General features: G+C 37.6%; 1 protein-coding gene across 1 annotated transcript in view; it reads left to right on the top strand.

Moving 5' to 3' along the window:
• The window catches only part of LOC129799006 (protein arginine N-methyltransferase 5), a 36,755-nt gene that overhangs the window by 5,025 nt on the left and 4,264 nt on the right, over window positions 1-27,466 (top strand). Inside the window, exon 4 of the mRNA XM_055842572.1 lies at window positions 3,333-3,718. Coding sequence (XP_055698547.1) covers window positions 3,333-3,718 — 386 coding nt within the window. The remainder of the gene's footprint in view (window positions 1-3,332; window positions 3,719-27,466) is intronic.

Here is a 27,466-nt window from a genome sequence, read left to right as displayed (position 1 = left end):
TTTGGGGCAAAATGTCATCCGGTTTAGCGATAGAATTGAGCGTCAAAGCCTTTGTAAATTCCACAAAAAGTGCTCAATTATAAAGCATCACGATAAAATAGGAAGAACTACAGCAAATTTGAGCGAATCAGCCTTATAATTAAACGTGAAAATTGTCAACAAAATTTGTCGCCCGATTGAAAAAGAGCCGATTGAGTGAGAGTCTACTGTAAGCCGACAAATGGTATGTGTCTTGGCTAGCCAAAAAAAAAGGCACATGACCCGAAAAATTGTGGGTGTCTTGGCTAATGAATAGACCTTTCCGTTATTTTTTTTCATGCAAAAGAAACCCAATCACAAAGAAACTAAATTTAACGATAAGTGATTTTTTTATTATTTCCTTGTTAATTTTCTTTTGATTCACTCTCTTTTTCATTTTATTTGTTTAGCAATCACTTTATCTGTGATCACAGAGACACCCGAAAAATTTCGGGCGCTGATCTTAGTGACACACCCGAAAAAATTCATTTCCACTGAAAAAAATATTTTTATGCATTTTGCCGCACGGAATTACATTTAAATAAATTCGTGTGATTAAAACATTCACTTTTCCATTAATTTTTTTTTACAATTAAAGTGCATTTGCGTTTTTAATTCACGCAAAATCACTTTTCCGTTAATCTTAGCGACACCCGAAAAATTTCTGGCATTGATCTCAGCGACACACCCGAGAAAGTTTGTTGTTTTGGCTATCTGTCGCTGATCACAGCGACGCGCCCAAAAAAATTATTTCAACTGAAAAAAATTATTCTATTGCATTATCCACAAGGAATTACGTTAAAATTAATTCTTTTGATTAAAAATATTATTTCATAGTTAATTTATTTCCAATCCAAGTAAGGGAAGAGTACCAGTGATCGGCAGTGTTCCTCGGATCGTCAGGTTATTACCGTATTGTTGTTCCAAATCAAATGATTTTTTCTTTGTGGAGTTCAAGCAGTAAAAATTTCCTCAGTCCTCTAACTGGTCGAATCAAAAGAATGGTAATTTTTGTCCTAGGTTGCCGAAAGCCTATTCGACAGCTAACCAAATGGATGTTTGTGTCTTGGCTGTGAATAGGCCTTTTCCATATAATTTTAGGAAACGTTTCTTAACCAATGAGATAACTCCTAAATTGTCGATTCGGTATATTACAGGGTATTGTAAATAAAAAAAATCTAATTGATACAGTGGTAAAAATGAAAGGATCAAATTGGCTCATGTTTGATCCTTTGAAACGATCACTAGTGTCTCTTGAAATTTTGCATGCACATTTATCACGTTGGATTACGTTTTATCGTAAATTTATTACTCATATCATTATTCTCTCATCTGAGCGAACACCAAAAATGACTTTTTCATTGTTTTTATTCGTTTATTTCGGAGTTAAGTAAGTATCAAAACAGGGATACTTTCAAAGGATCCTGGATGATCCTTTCATTATTTTCACCAGTCTAGATACAGTAGAGAGTAGACTCTCACTCAATCGGCTCTTTTTCAATCGGGCGACAAATTTTGTTGACAATTTTCACGTTTAATTATGAAGCTAATTCGCTCAAATTCGCTATAGTTCTTCCTATTTTATCGTGATTCTTTATAATTGAGCGTTTTTTGTGGAATTTACAAAGGCTTTGACGCCCAATTCTATCGCTAAACCGGATGACATTTTGCCCCATATTCCCGATTGAGAGAGAGTCTACTGTAGCAGCTGTGAACATTTCGACGATTTCGATCATTCCCACTCCTCAAATTTGAACAATATTTTCAAAAACGTGACGGAATTCATGTGAAATGCACTTTCCCTAAATTAAGAAAAAAAACCTTTAGGGGAATATATACATATTAATGTAATTTATTGTGAAATAAATGGAATTTGTTACGGAAGTTAATATAATACGATAATATTGAGGAAACACTAGAGAAAAATGGTTCTGATTCAGACTCCACACGTAACCTCAAATTCACATAACCTCAAATTTTGAACTTTGAATTAAATCGTTGTTCAAATTTGAGGAGTTTAAATTTGAGGAACTCGATTGTATATAGGAAAAAGCAGAATTGGTCAGCAACAATTTTTGGTCAAGTATAGTTGCCTATTCGATTGTTACCTATAAGGATCGTGCAGATCAGTATTGCTCGCATGTATTTTAACCTTACGTGTAAATGGTCTTATTTTGGTGCTTTTTCCACTATTTTCGATAAGGTATTTTTTGTGTAGTTTTAGGAATGATCTACAAGAATTCCGCAATCCAAAAATATCAAATTTTAAATTTTTCCACTTGTTCCATTTGTCCCAGATTGCCCTATTTCGTTGATTCTATCAATAAGATTTTATATAACAAAATTATTATTGTTTTTTTTTTAAGTTTTAGTATAGTTTTCAGGTGATATACAGTAAGACTCTCGCTAATTCGGCTCTTTTAAGATCGGGCTACTTTATAATTCGGGCGGCAGTTAAATTCGAAAAAAGTTTGTTGTCATTTTTCAAGTTCGATTATGGTTATCAAATGAAGCAAATATGCTCAAATTTGTCATGATTTGTCTTGGATTTGATGTGATTTTGCATTATTAAGAGGTTTTCATGAAATTTATAATAGCTATGAGCATATAAACTCAATATGAGTATGCAGATAAACAAAAAATCGTTGCATTTAAAACCATTTGCTGCCCGAATTTCTCTCTGATTCGGTTGACATTTCGGTCCCAAATGCCCGAATTTGAGAGAGTCTACTGTATGAAGAATTTCGTATAATTACAGTAGACTCTTCGATATCCAGCACTTCGATATCCGGGTGACAGCTGCCAAACACTGGCGGTTGATATATTCAAAATTATTTTCACTAAACATGAAGTTTGTCCAGAGTGAATTAAAGTATTATTAACATTGTATCGAAGTTTTTAATACATAATTGTGATAAAAAATGAAACAGAAGCACACCATGAAGAAAATTCTCTTTTTCTTTGTCAGACAGAAAATAAATTCACACTGCACAAAATAGAAAAACCGTTGATCATTCAAAAAACGTAAATGTCATTTTGTCCCCCAGTCAGCCGGATATCGAAGAGTCTACTGTACTTTTTTATGTCAAAAAAGCCTATTCGTAGTCAAGACACATACTTCATTCGGTTATCTGTTTTCCCAGGGTTATTGTCTACCCTAGACACGAATCCAGCGCGCGGGTTTTCCTAGTTTCAAGATGAAACGATATTAAAATTTTTGCAAGCAAACAAGATGCTAAATTTAACATTTGGCACTTGAGAATGAAATGTGATCTAGGGAGAATTTCTCCATAAAAATTCTTTAATTTCTTTAGGTTCCTATTCATCCTACATCGAGCCAGTAATGTCAACCAAATTGTACAATCAAGTGCGATTAATAACGAAGACTGAGGATCAATATTTGCAGCAGCGTGGCAAGAATAAGATTATGGAGACGACGTATGTGGTGTACATGAAGAATGTCTATCACATTGCTAAACAACCGAAGCGCCTTTTCACATTCAACCATCCGAATCGCGAGAAAGTTATCAACAACAATCGCTACGAGAAAATCACATTCACAACTAAGCTCGATAGTGTTCTCCATGGCTTTGCTGGGTATTTTGATACGGTTCTGTACAAGGACATCAGTCTCAGTATTCATCCAATGACACACACAAAAGGACTCTCCTCCTGGTTCTCCATGTTCATTCCAATTGCGGTAAGTTTGTTTTTGCACTAAATATGTTTTGCCGATTTTAGTGGATTTATTCCATGAAATGTCCATTAAATGAATTGGATGAGAATGAAGAGGGATAAATCAACTTTCGATAAATCACTTTGCGGGCATTTTTATCTGGGGAAGGGATAAAAGTTCCTGCGGCGACTTTGTGGTGGATTTGTTACATTTCCCACCAAATCCTTTCATTCAATTTTTCACACTGAGGATTCTGCCCCAACAAACTCATGAACTTTATTCACATTTCTCCATTAGGCAATAACATACCCCATTGCAAAAGAAAGCGGAATAGGAATAACAAGCGAAAAAATCCTCGGAATTTTCCACTATTTGCCTTAAAAAATTCCATATGAATTTTCCATAATACGTTCCAAGGAAAATTTAATGGATTTATGCTGGATTTTTCATATAGAATACATCCATGGAAATGCTCGTGGAATTTATGTGGATTTTTCCACCAAAATAAAATGGAGAAAAACTGAAGCTGTCACATGCACTTCATGATTTTACTTCCGAATTTTATAGAAACGGCAAAGATTACGAGGATTATAATATGTTTTTATAAACCAGCAATAACGAATTAACACTTTGAGCAATAAAAAAAAATTTTGTAAAAAAAAATAATTTTTTCGAAAATATTTATTAATTAACATAAAAACAGTATTATTTTAGGTTGGCGACCTATTTAATGTAATCACTTCATTATTATCTACACGAAACGCAGTGTCGCATAATTAATTATATTATAATTGCCACATGAATCACTAGAAATGTTTGCGGAAGGTTTGGAAACAAATTCTAAAAGTTGTCGCAACACCATTTTATTTGTTTGACATTTCAGAAAACTAGTGGAAAAATCCATATAAAACACTATGGAAAGATAGTGGAAATTTCCATATGTTTTTTCCAGCTTATCCCGCGGACGTTTCACGTGTGAGTTTCCATATAAATCTTCCGCGGAATACCGCGGAATTTAACGCTGGAATTCCAGCATGTCGTACTAGTAAATTCCATGGAGCACTATGATTTCCATGGAATTTCCGGCTTTAAATTCCATAGGAAAACTTAGTAGAATTTTAGCGTCAAATTCCAGCGAATTTAGCCATTTGGACGCAAGTTTTCCATCGGAATTTTTGCGGAATTTTGCTATGGGGTAAATTCAATTGGTTAAAATGTTTTAATTCCTTGGGAAGTAATATGAAATATCTAATGATTTCAGAGAACAAATAGCACTTATCAAAATTTAATGGCATACCTTATTTTGTTGTAAATTTTCTGAAATGAAAAATGAGAAATAAATTAAAAAAAACAATTTCAAATTCGGATAACTCTTTTAAAACTTGATGAAAAAATCAATTTAATAATTTTTAATGTACATTAGAATTGCATAATTACTAAATTATTCCTATATTATCGAAATTCGAATTTCCAAATTGATTTGTTCGGAATTTCGCGTTGTTCGAAATTTCAAAAACTCCCTAAAATAATTTCGAAGAACTTTGTTTTTACTTCAATGTTGCAATATTTTGCACCCATCAAGGGGGAGATATTAGACGAAAAATCGTGTACACCACTTCCAGCACTTCCTAAATTTGTAAGGGAAACGTCAAAGACTTCCACACTTCCGGAAGTGCCATAGGTGATTTCCAGCACTTCTTGCACTTCTAGGCACTTCCAAGCACTTCTGACGTTTGAATTTAAAAGTAACGACTAAAATCTAATTTGAATTTTCTTCAACGAACGGTTAAATTATTATTTTCCGCTTTTTTGGATATCGTAATTGCATTTTAATTAAACTGAAAATAAAGCTCTATTTTAATAATTTCTCTTAGAAGGCTGATTTTTTAAATTAATCTAGAAAAGTTATACATGAGGAATTGATCTGCAAGCGTCAGTGTTATAATAAATTTATTTATTTTTCACGTAGAACATATGTTTAAAATAGAAATATTAGTATTCAGAAGAAAATGTGAATCAAGAAATTCTCATAGAAACAAACAGTGTATATCATCACTTAACAATTTTTTTAATTAAACAAAACTGAGACGTCTATTTTCTAAATCTCCTTATACTTTATTCAAAGCTTTTTCTTCACCATTTGCAAAATTTTAAATTATTGTTGCGAATAATTAGTTTTTTTATAATTATTCGCGCCAAATAAGAGGGTGAAAGATGCTGCGTGCTTACTGGTGGAAAATTAATGTAGGGATAGTCGTTCTCCACCTGAAATCGTTATAAAATTAATCAATTTTAGCTTAAGATAAAATTGTTTTATCTTAAGCTAAAATTCATGCGAGCGCCACAAATACATGGGGCCTAAAGTGTAAGGCCAAAATTGAAATCTGGAGAATTGGCTTCTGTGCGAAAGCATGAAGATCGATTGCTCGAGTCTTTCTGAAGACTATTTTTTTGATACTAGACTGTGAGGCAAATTAATCGCCCCGTTCTCCCCCCTTCCCTCTTCAGTACGGAAGTGTGAAGGCAAATAGTTGCCCCTTTCCCTCACGAGATTGTGCAGGTGAAATATTGCCCCTCTCTCTCTCTCTCTGTGAGGCTTCTGGAAGCCCGTTATCCCAAAAGTGGAAGAGTGTCGATTGATTGTTTGGCTCCGTCGATCAGGCAGGACAGAGTGTGTTGGCAAACGACATAGTTGCCCCGCTCTCTCCACTGAAATTGATGGTGTGTGGCTTTGCAAGCCCCGTCATCAGAATAAGAGGATTGCTGGCAATTAGTCACCCCATCCTTCTCACTCCAGAGCAGCGTAGGGCATCTCTGTGTTCTAGCAGGCTGGTGAAGTATTAAGGCTCTGTCCTTACTGGAGATCACATTGTTCATCACGTTGGAGGAATACAAGCCCATAGCAGAGCAGGTGGAAGCTCCCAGGGAGCCCCCCATAACATCCGGAGAGAACGGACCAAACGGACACCTCCTGTATCCCACCTTCCATAAAAAGGTTGGGAAGACCACTCCAGCCAGTCGACGTCGAGAACGGCGTCGCCTTCAGGCAGTTCGAAGAGCCCAATTGGCATTACCAGCAGGAACGGTGAGAGCTGCAGAGAGGAAAAAGGCTGCAGAGGAGCGTCGTCGCCAAGTGGCTGCTTTGATACGAGAGGAAGATCTGGGATTTCCCCCGTCACCGGATTTCCCAGGGGAAGAGTTCGAAAGGTGTTTGTTGAAGGAGGAAGAAGCCAGAACCCCAAGAGCTTCGTGGCAGGTGGTTTTACCCCCCGAAGTAACGACACTCGCTGAAGAAAGCCCCTCAAGTGCGCTCTTGAGTGAGGTAGCTCAGGTCGGTTGGTCGGGCCCCTCTCCATCTTCTTCTTTGGAAGAGTGCTGGCCCTCTTCAGATGACGAAGGTGAAGACAACAGACCATTTAAGGAAGGAACCAGAGGAACCTCATGCGACACCTGTTTCCAGTTCTCCCCGCTTCTCTCGGACTGGGAAAGGGCCAAATACCGTCTGCTCCACAGTAATTTGCAGAAGGCGGCATCAGAGGGACAACCAGCGCGATTGGTGTCAGTCGCCGGCGTCCCAGAAACCCCCCCTTGCCAAGCGTCGGGAGATCGTAGAAAGACTCCGTTCGACCTCCAACTCCGGGAGTTTGAGAGGGAGATCCCCTTGGAACCCACCGAAGCAGCCCGGGATCCCCGTCTCATTACCAGACCTGAGGGTCCTGTTAACCCTTAGAGCGTTGGAGAGAACGGGTATGAGGAGGAAAACGGCGTCACAGAAGCGCCGAGAGAGGAGGAGGAGATTGGCGCTTGCCAGAGAGGAGAAAAATTGAATTTATAAATGTACCACATGAAAATTTATTGAAAAGTTTATAGAAAAATGTTGAATTAATTTAAATAAATTGAAGTGAAGAAGTTAGTTAAGTTAATCCCTTCTTTGAGTTCACTATCCGTCGTCTTTGGCATACAATTTCCGGAGTGTGGGATATCACCCCCTTCAAATTTGTAACATTTGGTGTCAGAAGTGGGATAGGCCACTCAAGCCATGACGATCGATCAACTTATAGATGAGCTCAAGGAGGTGCTTCTCCAGAGGATTGAAGAGGTATTTAACCCCTTGGCTGCCCGCACCGATGAGTCGCTGAGGCAAATAAGAGAGGAAGCTGCTAATAACAGCAGGCAAATAGAAAGAATTCTTCGGTGGGCTGATATTGATGGGGGAGACGACAGGAATAGAGCTACCGGGGGATTAGGCACTACAATGGCGAACTACCCACAGGAGGGAGTGAGAGATATCGAGGCTAAATTCCCGCAAGAACCTCAAAGCAGTTCTGTTCAAGGATGGAATGCTCCCAACAGAGATTCGGGAATTAACAGTAGGAGAGCGAATTCTTCAATCAGAGAAGAGTGGACTTGGCCTACTGCGGACATGAATAATTTTCAGCTAGCCCCGAATTTAGAAGAAAATTCGGCGAGCTTGCTGACCTCCCAAGTGTCAAGACCCCTCCTCGTGGGACATCCCTTATATACAGCAACCAGGATGTCATCGACAGATAGAGAATTGAGGTTACCTGGAGTCCCCTGCACTGCTCCTGCACCGATAAGCCCCATCCCACCTCAGTCATCACCTGCGCTTCCTGATACCGGAGAATTAAGGTTGCCAGGAGGATCCTTTCATACGCCTGCGCCTCTGGGAATCTTCCAATCGCTACCACCAGTTCCCTTTCCAAGGGCTAGGGAAGAAAGGCCACAGGCCCCCTTCCAATCACATTCGTCTGTTCCCTTTCCAAGGATCAGGGAAGAAAGGCCACAGGCCTCCTTTCAGTCACAACGGCCTGCACCCTTACAGGGGACCAGTGATATGAGGCTCTTGGGGATGACTAACCCTTTTAGCATGAATGCTCCGTTGAGTCATAACCACTTGGACCCAGTGGCTTCTTATGGAATGTCCCGAGAAGTTTGGACACATCCACCAGCCAGGGTGACCTGTAGTACTCGAGTGGATCCAGTCGCGGAGGATCAAACGAGAATAATCCCCGATCGGTGGGGGTCTACATACCCAGTAGATCATCCTCGACATGATCTGAGGGTTCCCTTGCAGTGGCCAAATTCAGATGAACTTGGCCCTTTGGCACGTCCTAGAGAGAGGTCCCAGAATGGCTCGGGCAGGGGGTTACAGAAGTTGAAAGTGGATTCTTATGACGGCACTCAACCTTTAGAAGACTATTTAATGCAGTTCGATATGGTTGCTCGAGCATGGGGCTGGTCTATAGAGGAACAAACCACTATGTTGGCTGCATCTCTTAGAGGAGCAGCATTATCTACGTTGAGTAACATGTCACCTGAGCACCGCTATACCTGGGATCGGATAGTGGGTGCCTTAAGGGTACGGTTCGGGCGCGAACATTTAAGAGAGCTTTCCCACGTGGAATTTAAATCTAGACGACAAAGGCCGAAAGAAGAATTGTCTGCATTCGCTGATGAATTGAGGAAATTAGCCCGGCGGGCTTTTCCGGAATGCCCTACTGACGCTCAGGACAGAATTTCTATTCAGCAATTCCTGGATGGCATATTGGATTTAGACGTTCAGGATTGGGCAAGGATGTCTAGACCACGGACGTTGGACGAAGCTGTCGTAACCGCTATGGAGTGCGAGTCAAGTCGTCGAGCAACGAGATCGTCACGCCCCAATGTCCGGGTGGCTGAGGTAATGGCCTCAGACAATCCCGCGGTAAAGGAGAGTTTCAGACAGGGACATAAAGAAGGAGAGGCTAATCCTCAATCAAATTCATCCGGATACAGACGCCCAAAGAAATTCAGACGACCTTACCAACGGCAAAACCAGTCTCGGGGTAATAATAATGCACCATCTTCTAGCGGAAATAACCGGGAACAGCCACCAGTTTCAACAAGTAATTCGGTTCCTGTGCGAATTATGGGAGTCAAAGGATTGGAAAAAGTATCCAGTCATAGGGTAAAAGGAGTAGATGGGCTGAAAATCCCCGGAAAAATAAATGGGGTACCTTGTGTTTGTGTGGTGGATACCGGTGCCAGCGCAACAATAATTAGCCGTACACTGAATGATAAGCTGGCTAATCCCGAAGAATTGCAGCCAAGTTCCATCACTTTGGCTCCGATAGGCGGGAACCCTTTGCCGGTGTTAGGAACTCGCGTAGTCCATTTGAAATTTGGAGAAAGGACACTCGAGATAAGAGTGATCGTCGCCGATATCAATAGCGAGTGCTTGGTTGGAATGGACCTGCTGATGCATACTCGGGCAGTAATAGATATGGGACAGAAGCTGATAACCTTTACTGCCAGAGAGGATGAGACTCCAATCAGAAATGTGCAAGTCCTGAGGATAATCGAAGAAGTAAGCATTCCCGCAAGAAGTGAAGCCATCGTTATGACAGGTGGTGTGGCTACCCAATCTCAGGGTGTAATTGAAGAATTGGATTGGAGCCCCCACGTTCAGGTCAGGGTGGCTAGAGTTGTGGTAATGGGTAATGAAGACTTCTTGCCGGTAAGACTAGCAAATTTTTCGGACCGTCCTGTCCACCTCAAGGCATCAGCAGCAGTCGCGCAGTGGCAGGAAGTTGAACAAATTATCGATTTCCCGCCCGCGGTCCAAGCTGGTACCACTGTACTTGAGTATGGAGAAACCGATCATTTGGATTGTTTGGTGGAGGAAACTCTCCAAAATATTCAAGTACCGCAGGAGAGGGCTCAAGTTACGGCTCTTTTGAAAGAGTTTTCCGACATTTTCGCCAAGAATTCTTCGGATTTTGGAAGAACTCACCTAGCAACCCACAAAATCGACACAGGAAATGCAACACCAATTAAGCAACCAGCTAGGAGACTGCCCCCTGCACGTGCTGAGGTAGTGGGTGACATGGTAAAAGAGATGATCAAGGATGGAGTGATAGAACCATCTGTCAGCCCGTGGTCATCACCTGTGGTTTTGGTGCGGAAGAAGGATGGGAAGTGGCGATTCTGTGTAGATTACAGACGTTTGAATGCAGTCACTAAACGGGATAGTTTCCCCCTACCCAGGATAGATGACACGCTGGATGCACTACAGGGGTCTTCATGGTTCTCAACAATGGATTTGCAGAGTGGTTTTTGGCAAATGGAAATGGCTCCGGAGGATCGGGAGAAAACCGCCTTTACCACTGGAAGAGGGCTCTACCAGTTTAAAGTTATGCCATTTGGACTTACGAACGCACCTGCAAGTTTTGAGCGATTAATGACTACAGTGTTTCGTGATCTTCCATGGGATACATGTTTAGTCTACCTCGATGACATCATCGTGTGTAGCAGTACTGTAGAAGAGGGAGTGAAAAAGTTAGGAATGGTTTGGCAGCGGCTTCGACATGCCAATTTGAAGCTGTCTCCCAAGAAGTGTTCACTTTTTCGACGTGAAGTCGAATTTTTGGGCCATGTAGTATCTGGTGAGGGTGTGCGAGCATCTCCACAAAAGTTGGCTGCTGTGGCTTCATGGCCCGTACCAACTACTACTCGTCAGATCAGACAATTTGTGGGCTTCTGTTCTTATTACAGGCGTTTTGTCCAGGGATTTGCGGACATAGCGCGTCCTCTTCATGAGTTGACTAGTAAGAACAAGAAATTTAAGTGGACCCCGGATTGTCAGGAGGCTTTTGAACGCTTGAAGGAGCTTTTGGTGACAAGTCCTATCTTGGTATATCCCCAACCTGAAGGAGAATTTATTCTGGATTGCGATGCGAGTGCCGTGGGAATGGGTGCTGTTCTTCACCAAACGCAGAATGGAAAAGAGCATGTGGTAGCTTACTACAGCCAAGTTCTTGGCAAAGCAGAGAGAAATTACTGCGTGACAAGAAGAGAACTTTTGGCAGTAATAAAAGCCGTAGTACATTTTCATCACTGGCTCTATGGCCGTCCGTTCGTTATCAGGACAGATCATGCTAGTCTACAATGGATCACAGGAATTAAGAATCCTGAGGGTCAGATGGCTAGATGGTTGGAACGTTTGGAACAGTATGATTATAAGATTCAGCACCGTTCGGGAAAATTTCACGCCAATGCAGACATGCTGTCAAGACGTCCCTGCTTCTCTTCCGAGTGTGCTCACTGCCAGAAAATTGATGATAAGGATGCTCTAGCAGAGACCGTTTCCGCGGTCGGGATACTACCAGATTTGTCAAACGAGATACATGAGGCGCAGAAAACGGACCCTATTCTGAAGAGAGTTAAAAGTTGGATTCAGGATGGAAAAAGGCCACCATGGGAAGAAATTTCAGCCGCTCAGGAGTTAGAAAAGTCCTATTGGGGTGTGTTCAAGTCCTTGTCACTCCGTAACGATAAGATAGTCTATCGTTGGGAGCAAAGTAACCCTGGAGAAGCCAAGGAACTGCTAGTATTGCCTACATGTCTGATCTCAACCGTCTTGAAAAGCCTACATGATGGTAGAACGAGTGGACATTTTGGGGTGACAAAGACACTCAAAAGACTAAAGGAAAGATTTTTTGTCCCCGATGGAAGAGCAGTAGTGGCAGATTATTGCCGTGGTTGTCATACCTGTGCGGCCAAATTAGGACCACAAAGAACTACAAGGAGTAGACTGCGTCCTATGGCCTCTGGATCCCCAGGTGAACGACTGGCCATGGACATATTGGGCCCCTTGCCACGAACACCGAGAGGACACAAATACGTGTTGGTGGCAATGGATTATTTTACAAAATGGCCTGAATTGATGCCTTTACAAGATCAATCCGCGACCTCGGTGGCTGATGCTCTAGTAGATTCTGTGGTGACGCGTTTTGGGGTACCAAAGGAACTTCATTCTGATCAGGGCCGCAACTTTGAGTCGGAGATTATGAGGGAGGTGTTTGCGGTCTTGGGCGTGGAGCATACGCGCACCACTCCATTGCGACCACAGTCGGATGGGATGGTTGAACGAGCGAATAGGACCATCCTGCAATACTTATCAAAATTTGTAGACGAAAATCAGGACGATTGGGATTTGCTTCTCCCTTTATTTGGATTGGCGTATAGGAGTGCAGTCCATGAGTCGACCGGATATTCTCCAGCCATGATGGTGTTTGGCAGGGAGTTGATACTGCCATTGGATCTGCAGCTAGGAAGACCTGTAGAGGAGCAAGAACCCATTGCTTATATTGAGGGCCTCCGTAACCGTCTAAATGGAGTCCACCAAGCTGCAAGAGAAAATCTTCTCAAGACAGCAAACGTAATGAAAACTCGATATGATCGACATGCTCGCCCTCGGCAATTTCGGAGTAGCGAATTCGTGTGGCTGTACAATCCCCAGCGTCGCAAAGGAAGGAGCCCCAAATTGCAAAGTGATTGGGATGGACCCTACCGAGTACTCGATCTAATAAACGATGTCGTATACCGAATCCAAAAGGAAAGAAGACGTCCTCGGGTGGTTCATGTGGACCGACTTGCCCCCTATAGGGGAAGATTGGTGGATCGGGACGATCCACAGTAACCGGGGGATAATGTTGCGAATAATTAGTTTTTTTTATAATTATTCGCGCCAAATAAGAGGGTGAAAGATGCTGCGTGCTTACTGGTGGAAAATTAATGTAGGGATAGTCGTTCTCCACCTGAAATCGTTATAAAATTAATCAATTTTAGCTTAAGATAAAATTGTTTTATCTTAAGCTAAAATTCATGCGAGCGCCACAAATACATGGGGCCTAAAGTGTAAGGCCAAAATTGAAATCTGGAGAATTGGCTTCTGTGCGAAAGCATGAAGATCGATTGCTCGAGTCTTTCTGAAGACTATTTTTTTGATACTAGACTGTGAGGCAAATTAATCGCCCCGTTCTCCCCCCTTCCCTCTTCAGTACGGAAGTGTGAAGGCAAATAGTTGCCCCTTTCCCTCACGAGATTGTGCAGGTGAAATATTGCCCCTCTCTCTCTCTCTCTGTGAGGCTTCTGGAAGCCCGTTATCCCAAAAGTGGAAGAGTGTCGATTGATTGTTTGGCTCCGTCGATCAGGCAGGACAGAGTGTGTTGGCAAACGACATAGTTGCCCCGCTCTCTCCACTGAAATTGATGGTGTGTGGCTTTGCAAGCCCCGTCATCAGAATAAGAGGATTGCTGGCAATTAGTCACCCCATCCTTCTCACTCCAGAGCAGCGTGGGGCATCTCTGTGTTCTAGCAGGCTGGTGAAGTATTAAGGCTCTGTCCTTACTGGAGATCACATTGTTCATCACGTTGGAGGAATACAAGCCCATAGCAGAGCAGGTGGAAGCTCCCAGGGAGCCCCCCATAACATCCGGAGAGAACGGACCAAACGGACACCTCCTGTATCCCACCTTCCATAAAAAGGTTGGGAAGACCACTCCAGCCAGTCGACGTCGAGAACGGCGTCGCCTTCAGGCAGTTCGAAGAGCCCAATTGGCATTACCAGCAGGAACGGTGAGAGCTGCAGAGAGGAAAAAGGCTGCAGAGGAGCGTCGTCGCCAAGTGGCTGCTTTGATACGAGAGGAAGATCTGGGATTTCCCCCGTCACCGGATTTCCCAGGGGAAGAGTTCGAAAGGTGTTTGTTGAAGGAGGAAGAAGCCAGAACCCCAAGAGCTTCGTGGCAGGTGGTTTTACCCCCCGAAGTAACGACACTCGCTGAAGAAAGCCCCTCAAGTGCGCTCTTGAGTGAGGTAGCTCAGGTCGGTTGGTCGGGCCCCTCTCCATCTTCTTCTTTGGAAGAGTGCTGGCCCTCTTCAGATGACGAAGGTGAAGACAACAGACCATTTAAGGAAGGAACCAGAGGAACCTCATGCGACACCTGTTTCCAGTTCTCCCCGCTTCTCTCGGACTGGGAAAGGGCCAAATACCGTCTGCTCCACAGTAATTTGCAGAAGGCGGCATCAGAGGGACAACCAGCGCGATTGGTGTCAGTCGCCGGCGTCCCAGAAACCCCCCCTTGCCAAGCGTCGGGAGATCGTAGAAAGACTCCGTTCGACCTCCAACTCCGGGAGTTTGAGAGGGAGATCCCCTTGGAACCCACCGAAGCAGCCCGGGATCCCCGTCTCATTACCAGACCTGAGGGTCCTGTTAACCCTTAGAGCGTTGGAGAGAACGGGTATGAGGAGGAAAACGGCGTCACAGAAGCGCCGAGAGAGGAGGAGGAGATTGGCGCTTGCCAGAGAGGAGAAAAATTGAATTTATAAATGTACCACATGAAAATTTATTGAAAAGTTTATAGAAAAATGTTGAATTAATTTAAATAAATTGAAGTGAAGAAGTTAGTTAATCCCTTCTTTGAGTTCACTATCCGTCGTCTTTGGCATACAATTTCCGGAGTGTGGGATATCACCCCCTTCAAATTTGTAACATTATATTTATTACTAGTTTGTTAGTTCTAACATTCCAATGCGACTCAATTGGTGAAAGAAATAAGTCTAATAATTGCATTACAATATTCGTTTCTTTAATATACTATTAGTGTTTCAAAAAAATTTATTAAAATTCACAAATTAATAGTGATATTCGTCTAATTTTTTATTTTTACTAGGTACGTGTTCATAATTTAAACGCAGTAGAACAACTACCGTCACTATATACGTACAATGTCATTCGCATTCAAGAAAATCCTTATTGCTAATTTAAATGTCCAAATAACTTACTTGTTTTCTTTTAGATATCTAATTCTTAATATTGAAAAAAAAATTATTGCAAGAATTATCTTTAATACGCTGTTTTTCAGTAATTAATTAGCAATGAACATAAATATCCAGAATTATTATTAAACAATAAAAAAGACTAGTCTGTGTATAATTTTTAACATATTATACTCATGACATTGAACATATTTAATTTAGGTTGATTCAAGTTTTGCTATATGTTATACTTTTAACGCTTTTAACAAAACGTTTTTAAAAGTATATTTAACGTTAATTCGAACAAGATAGAGTATAATGAAAAAATAAATTAGGGGATACCTACCAATTAATGGTCAAAAGTTTTATACTGTAAAACTCACGGTTTTGGACTACAAATTAAGTTATAAAAAATATCCAAAATTCTACCAAGAGTATGTACATTTTCTTTAAATTTTAATCTCTCTGTTTACATCATTATTGTCTAGAAAAATTTAAAAGAATTTAAAATATTCTATTTAAAAGAATGTAAAAATGACATTTTGTATATGAATCATAATATATATGTCCTTAAAAGATGCGAAAATCCAGTTTATCCCGCTTCTAAAAAATAGAGTTCGTTTTATGTTAAAAATATTATTTTTGTATACAAAAAATACATAAAAGTTTATAATAAAAAAAATATATATATTGTCGAATTAAAACTCAAAACCAAAAGAACCATATATAATTATTGCAGATTTCTGATTTACACTACTTTAGTCATTGTGTCAAAAATAGAATTTCAGAACTTGAGTCGTAAATATTATATAAAAATAATCATTTATATATTTTTTTAATTTTCTGTCTGCATGTTTTTCATTTTTTTTTTAATTCTTCGTTTTTCTGAAAGTAGTAGGCTAAATTAATATCCTGTAATTTAGTTTTAGTCATTCCCGATAGTTTTCAGTAGCTAAATCATCTCAAAGAATCGACTACTATTATAGTCATTACACTCGAATATTTTCTAACTGAAAATCATAATTTGAAATTTAAATTTTTGCAAGGAATTCCATTAAGTTTCATCCATTGCAATAGATGGCATTAGTTAAACGATATTTGAACATTTTTACGAGAATTTTAATGAGGAATTGACGATAATTGCGACAAAAACTGGCATATTTTTAGTCATTTAGGATAAGCTTTAATTGCGCTGTATGCTTATCAGCACTTTTCTTATTGTAATTAAATGAAAAAGGCAAAAATCATTTTATTTTTGAGACTTCCACTTCCGCAGTACTTCCATCTCAGTGTACACCACTTCCAAGCTAATATCTCCCCCTTGGCACCCATCAATTCGCGTCATTTGAAGGCTCAATGTATGCGAAACATTCCCACATTCCCCAAATCAAACTTAAAAATATATTATTAATAAGAAAAGAAGTGTTTTATAATTTTAGTCTGGTATCTTTATTAATACAGATCATACATACAATATTATTTTTAGGGTATAGTATCTAAATCTAACAGTGATAATTTTGGGTTTCTCGCAAAGTTGAGACACTCTGTCTATTAAATTTATTTATTATTTAAACAAAAATTCACAAAGATTTATTAAATTTAAGAAGAGTTCCTAAATTTCTCATTGTTTTTTTTTTTTTTTTTTTAAATAAACCTTAGTGGAAGCTTGTTCTTCAAATATTATTTAGAAAATGATATAGAGGAAGTGTTAATTCATTCTGGATAGGGTGATTATAAGCATCAATGTTCTAAGTTTGAAGTGCGAAATTTTTCAATAATAATTCTCCATTCAGGAGGATTGTTTAGAAATTTGGCAAGCTGTTTATCGTTTTTATTTATACTGAAATTATTTTTAATACGTTTAAAAAATGAATTGATATCTAGAGATGAGTTTGACTGTAATTTTGAACACTTTGCTTGTAATTCTGGACATCCAATCCGCCTCAATAAGATGCCCATTATTACCCATTTCAGAAACCTAACTTACCAAATGCTTTTCCTGTTTATGAGAAGGAACTATAACTTAGAATATTACAAGGTCCCCGGAAATTTTCCATATAATTCGTTAACGTGAATTGACTTCGGCACTTGAAGTAGTGTTATTCAGTAAAATCTTCCAAAAAGAATAAATATTTAGATAGAGGGATTGAATACATTTTAACTGCTCGAACTCCAAGAGAGAGCAGTTTTCACAATCGACTTTTTTTTTCAACTTTGCAAAATTCTAGCTGCTAACCGGTAAGAGATATTGACTTCCGGTCTTCGGTGACTCCCCACAATGTCAATACATTCTATCGAACTAACTTACCCAAATTACCCCCCACCCCTTCATGCGCTCCCTATCCCCCAAAAATAGGCAAAAAATGAGGTTTTTGTAATTTTAATAAAAATTGGCCCTGACGATTTCCTTCATTTTTGGATATGTTATGGAGGTAGTCCAGGTGAACATTTCGTCCTTAGACACCTATCACCGGAAAAATCGACATCTTAAATTATTCAAGGTTAAAACTTAATTTTCACCCGATTTGTTCAATTAATTAATTAAAAGATTAATGATTTTTTGAGACCCTCTTCTTGAACAATTTTCAACTTCAAAATGGTTTTGTGGTGATTTATAGACAAATTTAATTCGACAATAATTTTCTATACATCAGAAAGCTTGCGAAAAGGTATATATAAGGGAGAGCTCTTTCTCGGGAGTTCGAGCAGCTCGCAAAGCCTCGGACGCTTTGCCACCCCTTTTCATCAAATATTGGAAGAAAATTCCATAATTTTAATTAATTTATATTTAGTGTCAAATTTTACCCTCACAGAGTGTCCAGAATTATGAACACTTGCCCTAATGTTTTAATTAATCATTGTTAGAAATGGTATAAAATTGTGTAATCCTAAGTTTAGAATAGTTGAATCACCAATAGATAAACTTGGTTCTACCACTAGTATAGGTTTATGGAATTTGCAATATAAAGTACACCATTCATCTATACCTATAGGGACTGCAAGCTGTTCTATTTTTTCAAAAATTACCATTTGGATACAGTGGTCCCAATTTATTCTAATTGATTTACCTAATTTCGTGGAGATTGTCCTACAAATTTGATCTGCTCTAATTAAATTACAGGATGTTACTTTCACTTCTTGCTCCATGCTGGTAATAAATCTAAATCCAAGTAACATTCTGCGATATTTATACTTGAATTGGATTGACATTTCGCATGAAGAATAATTCCTAACATGTAAATACTGATGAAAACATGTTAAAGAGTTGCTAAAACCGCTATAATCGTATTCTTCACTTTTAATTATTGAAGAATTTGATAAATCACCTCTCAAAGTAGACGAAAATATTGATTTGTTCGTATCATTGGTAAATTTATCGTGCAAAATATTTAAAACCTCGTTATCCGTCAATAGGTTTGGATATTTTTTAAGTATTTCAAAAATCCATTTAGCTTTCATGATTGGAAATCGTATTTGATAGAAAACATCAGAAAGTATTTTCCTGTAGTTTCTAGGCGTACAAGGAATGCTTAGTTTTTTACAATTGTATTCTGCTCACGTCATTAAGAGATTGAACAACGTCATTTTATCAGCATTCAATTTTCCTAATTCAGCTATTATTCTTACCTCTGTCAAAGAAAGATCTGCGAATTTTTCCACTGTACTGTCATGCAGTCCGATAATTTGAAAATGATTTTCCAAATATCTCACTACATTTTCCCTAAGCTTTGAATTTTCTCTCAAGAAACTGCTCATAGTGTAAAAATTGAAACAATTTCTTAAAGTGATTCTTTTTATCAAAAAATTCTCACACTTTTCTTTTAAATTTTCAATTTCAAATCTTTCAGCTAATTTGAGGATATCGAAAGCATTCTCCTCGTGTAATTGCGTTTTTCCTTCGTAGATGTAAGACAGAAAAGTTTTGAAAACTGAAGGCGTTACGTCTTCAATCGGCAATTCATATTCATCCAATTTCAGTTGGTAAAATACCAATTGAAATACCCAGCTATATAACGCTTAGTACAAATTTATGTCCTGGTACTTTCAGTTTTTCTTTTCCGACTATAAAGGTGACATCTGACAGATATTCATTGCAGAAATATTTGGAAAATCCTCCCGACTCGTCCTGCTCGTTTTCAATCCATTCTCCTTCCATTCTGTCGATACTTTAAACAACACAACAACACTTTTTGTCTACTTTTTTTTTCAAATAAGGGAAATATATTTTTAGTTTACCTGAAAATTATCTAATAAATTCTCTTTAGTGACTTTAGGCTTCGGAAGTCGATTTTACACTGAATGAGGTGCACATAAAACTGTCTGTAAACTGCACTATCTTGGTTCATTTCCAAGTATTGATAACATTTTGCTTAATTTGATAAATCTTAACGTTTGATAAGACTTAGCCAAGCAAATCAAGGTTTTACTGTGTGATAACACTGTGTGACAAATTTTTTCTGGGTGTCTTGTTAGAGACCTTATTAGAGAGTCATTTAAGGGTCTCAAATATGAAATCTGTTTGTCCGGGTCACGTCTAGATTTTTTTTTAAATATTTATTTTTAGTTTTTTGCTGTTTTCTAAAATTCAAAAATTTATATCTCCGGTTCTAATTATTCGGTGGTAGTCGCATAAAGCTAAAATGACGCGTAATTTCATCCTCAATAACTCTTATAAACATATCAAGAACCTATGATGAAAATAAAGTATATTTTTTAGAGATTTTTTGAAAAAGTGCACCCAAATTTGTGCACTTTTCTGTGTTTTTTCGATCTTCTAATAATTCTCCCACTTAAATAGAACATTTTATGCGTCAATTACTATGCCTAAAAGTGAGTGAATTTAATATTTTTTTTATTTCCTTTTAGTTTGAATTTTCTATCTTAATTTGTATATTCACAATAATTTGATGAAAATAAAATGCATAAAAATCTATATAGGGGAGACTGGTGGGGCACATGTAAACATTTTCGATAGATGCGAATTTGCGGTGATTTTCCAAGCACACAGTGATTTTTTGGAAAATTTTTCTTAGCTCATATTTTACCCTTGGGTATAGGCAATACATCGAGGGTAATGCGGATGCTGGAAAACAATTGAGTTTTCCATAAAAAAAAATTTGTGTCACTGTGCATTTTTCTCTTTTCACAAAATCCCTGGGGTAGAAGTAAACACTTTCTGGGGAGGATGTAAACACCCTTTTTTCCACCCTTGAAATTAACATTGCATCACTTTCAATTATTTTAATTACGTAAGAGATATATAAAGACTGTGTATTTTTCAAAAAATCACTACACTTTTTACAAAGAATAACTAAAATAGCAAAAAAAAAAAAAAAAACTAAAAGCATGCAAATCAAAGACATTTTTCAATGGATTTTTCCCATATTTTGACATCATGTGACTTCTTATTGAACACAGCGCCAACAATTTTTTTCGTAGTCAATGAATTAGACATTTCGCATGAAGGTCAATTTCCCGCTCTTTTACCTACTCATTTTGTGAAATTGGAAAAAAAAATGTTAGCGTTTTTTTTCTACTAACGTAAATATTCTACTTCTTATAGTTTTCTTTTTATCTAGAAATAGGAAAGAAATTAAGAGTATTTTCTGCGTTTTCTTCCTAAAAAGTTTTGCGCGGGACAACGAAAAATTTCCCACCATGAATTGCAACTGTCAAACGAATGAAATGAAGAAGAAGAAGACAAAATATTTTGCCTTCATTCTACACTCGCGACATCTACAATTACGGGGAAATTGCCTGTTTACATCTACCCAAAAACTGTTTTCTGCCCAATTATTTATTCTTTTAAAATAATGAGAATCTCAATTTCTCTAGTAAATGCATTAATATAATCCTAATCGATGTAGGGAAGAACTGGTATTGCTACATTTTGATTATTTTACACAATTTTTAATTTCCAGTGGTTCCAAATGTGGAAATCTAAAAATTTCAGAAATTTCACAGCAGTCGCCACCTACTTTAGGCGGAAATTCATGAAATTTCTTGAAATTTACCAACTCTAAATCCAAATGATCAAAATAATCGAAATATCAACATTTTCAGGAAAAATTATTTCTATTTTTAAAGTATTAGGATTTTATTGACCAATTCATCTGTGGACATACATCCCCATGGTATCTATGAATACCTATAGGTTTTATCCTCTGGAGTCTTAAAATTAATGAAAAAAAATCACAGTGTTTACAACTACCCCTGTTTACTACTACCCCAGTTCCCCCTATTTGCGGAAAAATACTGGTATCTCTGTCTAACTTACTGACAAGCAGTCTCTTTTTCACTCTTATTTACACATTTAATATGAGAACAGGAATAATGAAAGAAAAGGAGGTGTATAGAGAAGGAAAGAGAGGGATATCTGTTCAGAGAGTTATATATATATGGACATACATAATCTTTCCGTACAGAAGTAGATATTGAAAAATTCGAAAATATATTTGAAGATCCAAAAAAGAGACTTTCTTACTTCTTGATAATTCCGCAAGGTGGATGAGGTACATCCTGTTCGAATTTCGAAGTTCTCAAGTGTCAAAATGTGACGGTCTTCACATTGTTGTGAGGAAAAAAGCAGAACAACGACGCTTGCTGTTCTTGTCACATTACTTAATTCCTCCATAATCACTGAGTAACCCTTTTGCCAGCTTTTTAGTATGATATTTGATAAATTTTCCCCATATTGTTCGAAAATTTAATATGAAAGTTCGAAATTGAATTTGAATTCTTCGAACATCAACGACTTTTTGTGCAAATAGAGTTCCATTTACCTTTCATCCAAGACACTATTGGAAAATCAAAAGCTACTTGTGATTAGGCTCATTAGCAGGACTATATAATATAAGGATTTTTTTCTTGGATACTGTTCCCTAAAGTTATTTTATTTGATTTATAATATACTCACATTAATTCTTACTTCCTTTGCCATAATTTCACCAGTTTTCTGAATTTTATTACTAAAACACTCATCACTGATAAAAAAAAATAACACTTGTGACAGTTCGAAATTCGAACAGGAAATACTTTGAGCCACCACGCGGATGAAATGAGAAGTGCAAAAGTATTTCGAAATAAATTTTCGAATGGCTTTTAAACCCTACTTCTGTACGGAAAGAATAGTTACCTTGAGTGCTGAACAGTTTCTTCTTTCTTTCCTTCTCTATACGCCTCCTTTTCTTTCATTTTAAGCAGTTAATCCTCTAACAGGTAAGACCGCCTCTAGGCAATCGAATTTTCATGCATTCCGAGTTTGCAAGCTCCCCGAGTTGCACGCATTTCGAAGTCACCTGTAAAGAATCTCAGTTATCATAAGCTTATCTGGGCTTATCACTGGTTTTTGTGGTATCTTCATGAATTAGACAATTAGGGTAAATGTCCTAATTCAAAACCATTTCCAGACGCTTTAACTTTGTCAGAAGATTCAACACATTAAGTTCATATTATTTCTGAAAAGAATTACAAACATTTACTCCTTGACTCTTCTAGAATGCCAGTGTTTAGTGAAAATTCTTTAGATATAATTTGGAAAATTCTTAAATACAAGAAAAATACGCGAGCGTAAAATGCTTCTATTGGAAACATATTAATCCAAATGGAGACAAGGGAAAGTTTCTAATTGGAGACAAACAGAGTAACTGCAACCGCGACGAAAGGCTTCCAAAACCTTATTGAGTTGCTCTTGAGTGCAGGATTTGTTCTTATTCCTGGTCTTTTCTCCTTTTCCATCTAAAACAATAAGAAAATCTCTCCAAAAAATCATATTTCCGGGGTTTCCTATTGAAGCATTTGCAGACACTTCAGAAAAACCCTTTTTGTTCACGAAATAGGTAAATATTTCATTTGAAAACTTCACGTACCGTTAACAATAAATATTAGCACTTAATTTAACTAAAATTAGCCAGAAATATTACTTAAATGTTAAACAAAACGAATAAATAACAATCACCCCATTCTTTCCGTACAGAAGTAGATCTTGAAAAATTCGAAAATCTATTTGAAGATCCAAAAAAGAGACTTTCTTACTTTTAGATAATTCCGCAAGGTGACTGAGATACTTCCTGTTCGAATTTCGAAGTGCTCAAGTGTCAAAATGTGACGGTCTTCATATTGTTGTGAGGAATAAAACAGACTGACAGCCAAAAAACATAAAAAGAAGAGAGAGAGAGAGAATAAAACAGAACAACGACGCTTACTGTTTTTGTCCAATTACTTAATCACTCCATAATCACTGAGTAACTCTTTTGCGAGCTTTTTAGTGTGATATTTGATAAATTTTCCCCATCTTTTTCGAAAATTTAGTATGAAAATTCGAAATTGAATTTGAATTCTTCGAACTTCAACGACTTTTTGTGCAAATATAGTTCCATTTACCTTTCATCCAAGACACTATTGGAGAATCAAAATCTACTTGTGATCGGGCTCATTGTGTTTTCCATTGGAAAATATGGTCGATCGATGAAAAATTCGATGGTGAAAAGGTACACTTTTATTTTTTCTGAGAAATTAACAAAGTAAAATTTGTGAATATGAATGGATTTTCGCTTTATTTGGAGCAAAATTAATTAAATAATGAAATTGTGGTATAGAAAATATATGAATATAATAATTTAGTACTGTATTTATCGTAAAAACAATGACGTTTCCATTTGGAGTAGCGAAAAATTTCCATTTGGAGCAGGTTTTGAATTAGCTTAATTTACCCTACTGAGAAGAAGTCACGCTGTTTGTTTTCGTCGAACCTATACAGACCGAGCGGTTAGAGATAGCAACTTGGAACTTTTAAAAAAACCCACATAAGCCGATCAAGAACGATTAAGATAAAATAAGAGCGGGACATTTTGTTGTCCCTTTTACTGCTCGAACTCCTCGGAGAGAGCAGTATATATCGACGGCTCCATTCCATACTATGCTAAGTCGACTTAGCCTTTTATTACTCCGAGAGATATGTTGTTCCTGGGAACAAGATCTGCAACTCGTGAAAATTTGGTAGTCATCCGACAACTGGGTAACGGGATATTCCATTTTTTCGAAAAAAATTACACAGGCAGTATAGGAAATCACCAACTTCAAATAGCTGTCCTGAAAAGTTGTCATTCTGAGGTAGAATACTATGAATTGGAACCATCAATATAATTTCTCGATTTTTCACCCCTCCCCCCCCCAATTTCCACATTCCACCCCCCGGAGACTACTTTTGTCAACAAATCTTCACGTTTCTGACGATTTCTGAGAAATATCGACACGCTGTTTGTCCGTCTGTCCGGCTGTCACCAGTTCTAGAGGCCAATCGGTTAGAGATAGCGACTTGGAACCTTCGAGGAACCCCCACCCCCCCATAGGTAGACCCAAGGATCGTTAACATGCCCCACTTTTTCCCCCGCCCCTCCCCTTCCCCTCCAAAACCATATTTTTTTGGGATTGCTCGAAAACGCGTCGTGCGATGTTTTTTTTTATCTTTGGATATGTTTTAGAGATTACCCAGGCGGACATTTCGTCCTTAGACGAAAGTACTGTTGAATCATTCCTAACAACGGGTTTTCAAGGTCAAAGGTTAAAAAGACATTAAAGAGCACATTTATCAGACGAATGGGGTCATGTTTGGGGTCGTTGGAAAGATCTTGGAATTTCCTATAAAACTGAACCGGTTCCAATGGGTTTTGAATCAGTAATGAACCGGTTCATAACCGATAAATATTTTTTATACGAAATTCAATTGAATACACTCGTAAAGTGTATTTTGGGAAATATTTTGAGTTTTTTATAAGTCGGTTCAAATCGGTTGTAAACCGGTATTGAACCGGTTATTTACAGATAAGCAATTTTTGCTCGAATATAATTTTTATTACTCTTCAAACTATTTTGTGGAATCTATTGAGTGATTTATGAATCGATTCAAATCGATTGAGTACCGGTAAACGGTAAATGATGCGAAAGTACTTTTGAGGTATAGCATCTAAGCCATGAGTTCGAGCATTTCGCAAAGCCTGGGACGCTTTGCCACCCCTTTTTAGAGAGATCTTTTAACATGAAACTTCATTTTCTACAAGATACTACTATTTTTTTGTGGAATACTTTAAACAAAAATTATTTTTTATATGTTATCTTTAACTCATTTCCCTACATTTACGTTTATGACCATGAACATGAGGCATCATAAATAACATTGAATCCTTACCAAAACGTCCTTTTATCAGCACAAATTGTCTGCAGAAACCCTATATGAAAATGCATTTGTGAGTGGGCGAAAACATTTATTTCCACATTTATCCAAGCATTTATCATGCTCTATTCCGATGATGATTCTAGGAAAATATGTAGAGATAATTTCTTGCAAGAGCCCCAAATTCAATTAACATATCTCTATTTGTGGAGATTTTGCAAGAGGATAGAATTAATTATTCAAGTTCAGAATTTTCAATTTTCTTGCAAAGTTTTTCCTGGCAATGTCACGGAATAGGACCAAAAATGGCATAGCGGAAGAAACTTCAGTTCACTGAGGAAAAAAAAATCATGGGAAATATCAAACACTTGGCAAGTAAAACGATGAGGAAATGGAAAAATCGAAGTGCAACATTTATCTAAGTCTTTTGCCTTGAGGCTTTTAGAGAAGACATTTTCTCTGTGGTTCAATGAAGTGTATTACTTTTTCTTGTGTATTCTTTTTTAAAATATAACAGCATGTTTCTGAGTTGTTTGAGGTAAAAGGATATTGAGCATCATCTTCTTTTTGGAAGGATATAGAATATACAAATGCTTTTCATTTGACTCTGGTGAAATTTTTGGTCCAATATGTTGTTCCACATTGCATTTTCATTTTAAAGTTAATATGATTGTTTTTCAATTTCTTAAAGCGGTTTTGCTAATTTGAAAGCTATAAAAGCTGAAATTTTTAAGTTGAAAACTGCTGGATCCATTATATACTTTCTACTGCTATTTTGGACTAAGGTAAGGTACTCTCTAGTCGGCCGTTTAACAAGTCAGCCACTATGTGTTCTTCAAGTCGGCCGGTGGAATTATTTATTCATATTATATAATTTTGCAATAATATTCCAGGAGTTTTATAACATCATAAGGTCAATAATTGTATAAATAACACAAATGACCGAGAATACAAATGAAATTAGACACAAAACATTAAAAAAATTATTAAAAGTCAGAGGATTCAAATTTACCTTAAGCAATATTGGTCATTTTTCAGCATATTTTGATGTTCTTTATAATATTCACGACATTTTTTCACAAAGAGTTATTCGATTTATTACCTGTACAGATTACTTTAGCAGTCAAATTTTGAGTCAAACCGCAAGTTGAGAACTTTAACTAACTCACTGTGCAATAAATTTATTTTCATTATTGATAAAAATATTAATTTTCTGTCTTAAATGTGAAGGTGTGAATAAAGCCATGTTCCTCAATTCGGCCGGCTAAATAAAAGAATAAAAAGAATTTTTCCCTTACAATTTTTTGTTTTCTTAAAATTACTATTCTTTAAAGGTTTTCTTTCTTTCTTTCTAAATATCCTTTTCTAGTCCGTAAAAACGTTACGGGCTTTTAAAATTTGAAAAATGGGTGGCCGACTAGAGGAACCCCAGGTGGCCGAGTAGAGAAACGCTTATATTGAAGTGGCCGAATTGAGGAACACTCTACATTTTTAAAACATTTTAATTTTTTAATAATCTAAAATTATTTTATCTCCAAATAAAGTGTACAATCAGATGGACAAAGATCTAGGGTAAGTGTGCCAAATTTCGGCATAGTTGCATGCAAGCGTCAAAGTCTTAAGTTTGAAATGTAATATTTTAAATTCAAAATGTTTTTTTTTTTAATTCTTTCTTCTAAAAGAGTGTTGCTTAGAACTTTGTAAAGAGTTTACTGTCTTTATTTACTATAAAATCATTCTTAAAACATTTTAAAATGAATAAAAATATAGGCATAGCTTTGGTGCCCTATTTCGGCCACCTTTATTCTCATAGTTCCTTGCACTTCGGGAATTCTTCCAATATCTTTTTCACGTTATCTCGTTTGTCGAAACTACATTTTTTGTTATTCTTTTGCATTGTATAATCTCTCGAGTACGTAAAATCTAAAAGTTCATGGAAATTCGAGGAACAGAAAAGGTGACCGAAATTGCAAGCTGGCCGGAATTTGGTACACTTACCCTAT

The sequence above is a fragment of the Phlebotomus papatasi genome, chromosome 1, assembly GCF_024763615.1.
Source record: "Phlebotomus papatasi isolate M1 chromosome 1, Ppap_2.1, whole genome shotgun sequence".
NCBI lineage: Eukaryota > Metazoa > Arthropoda > Insecta > Diptera > Psychodidae > Phlebotomus > Phlebotomus papatasi.
The sequence above is the reverse complement of the archived record's forward strand: the minus strand, read 5'-3'. Positions and strand labels throughout refer to the sequence as shown.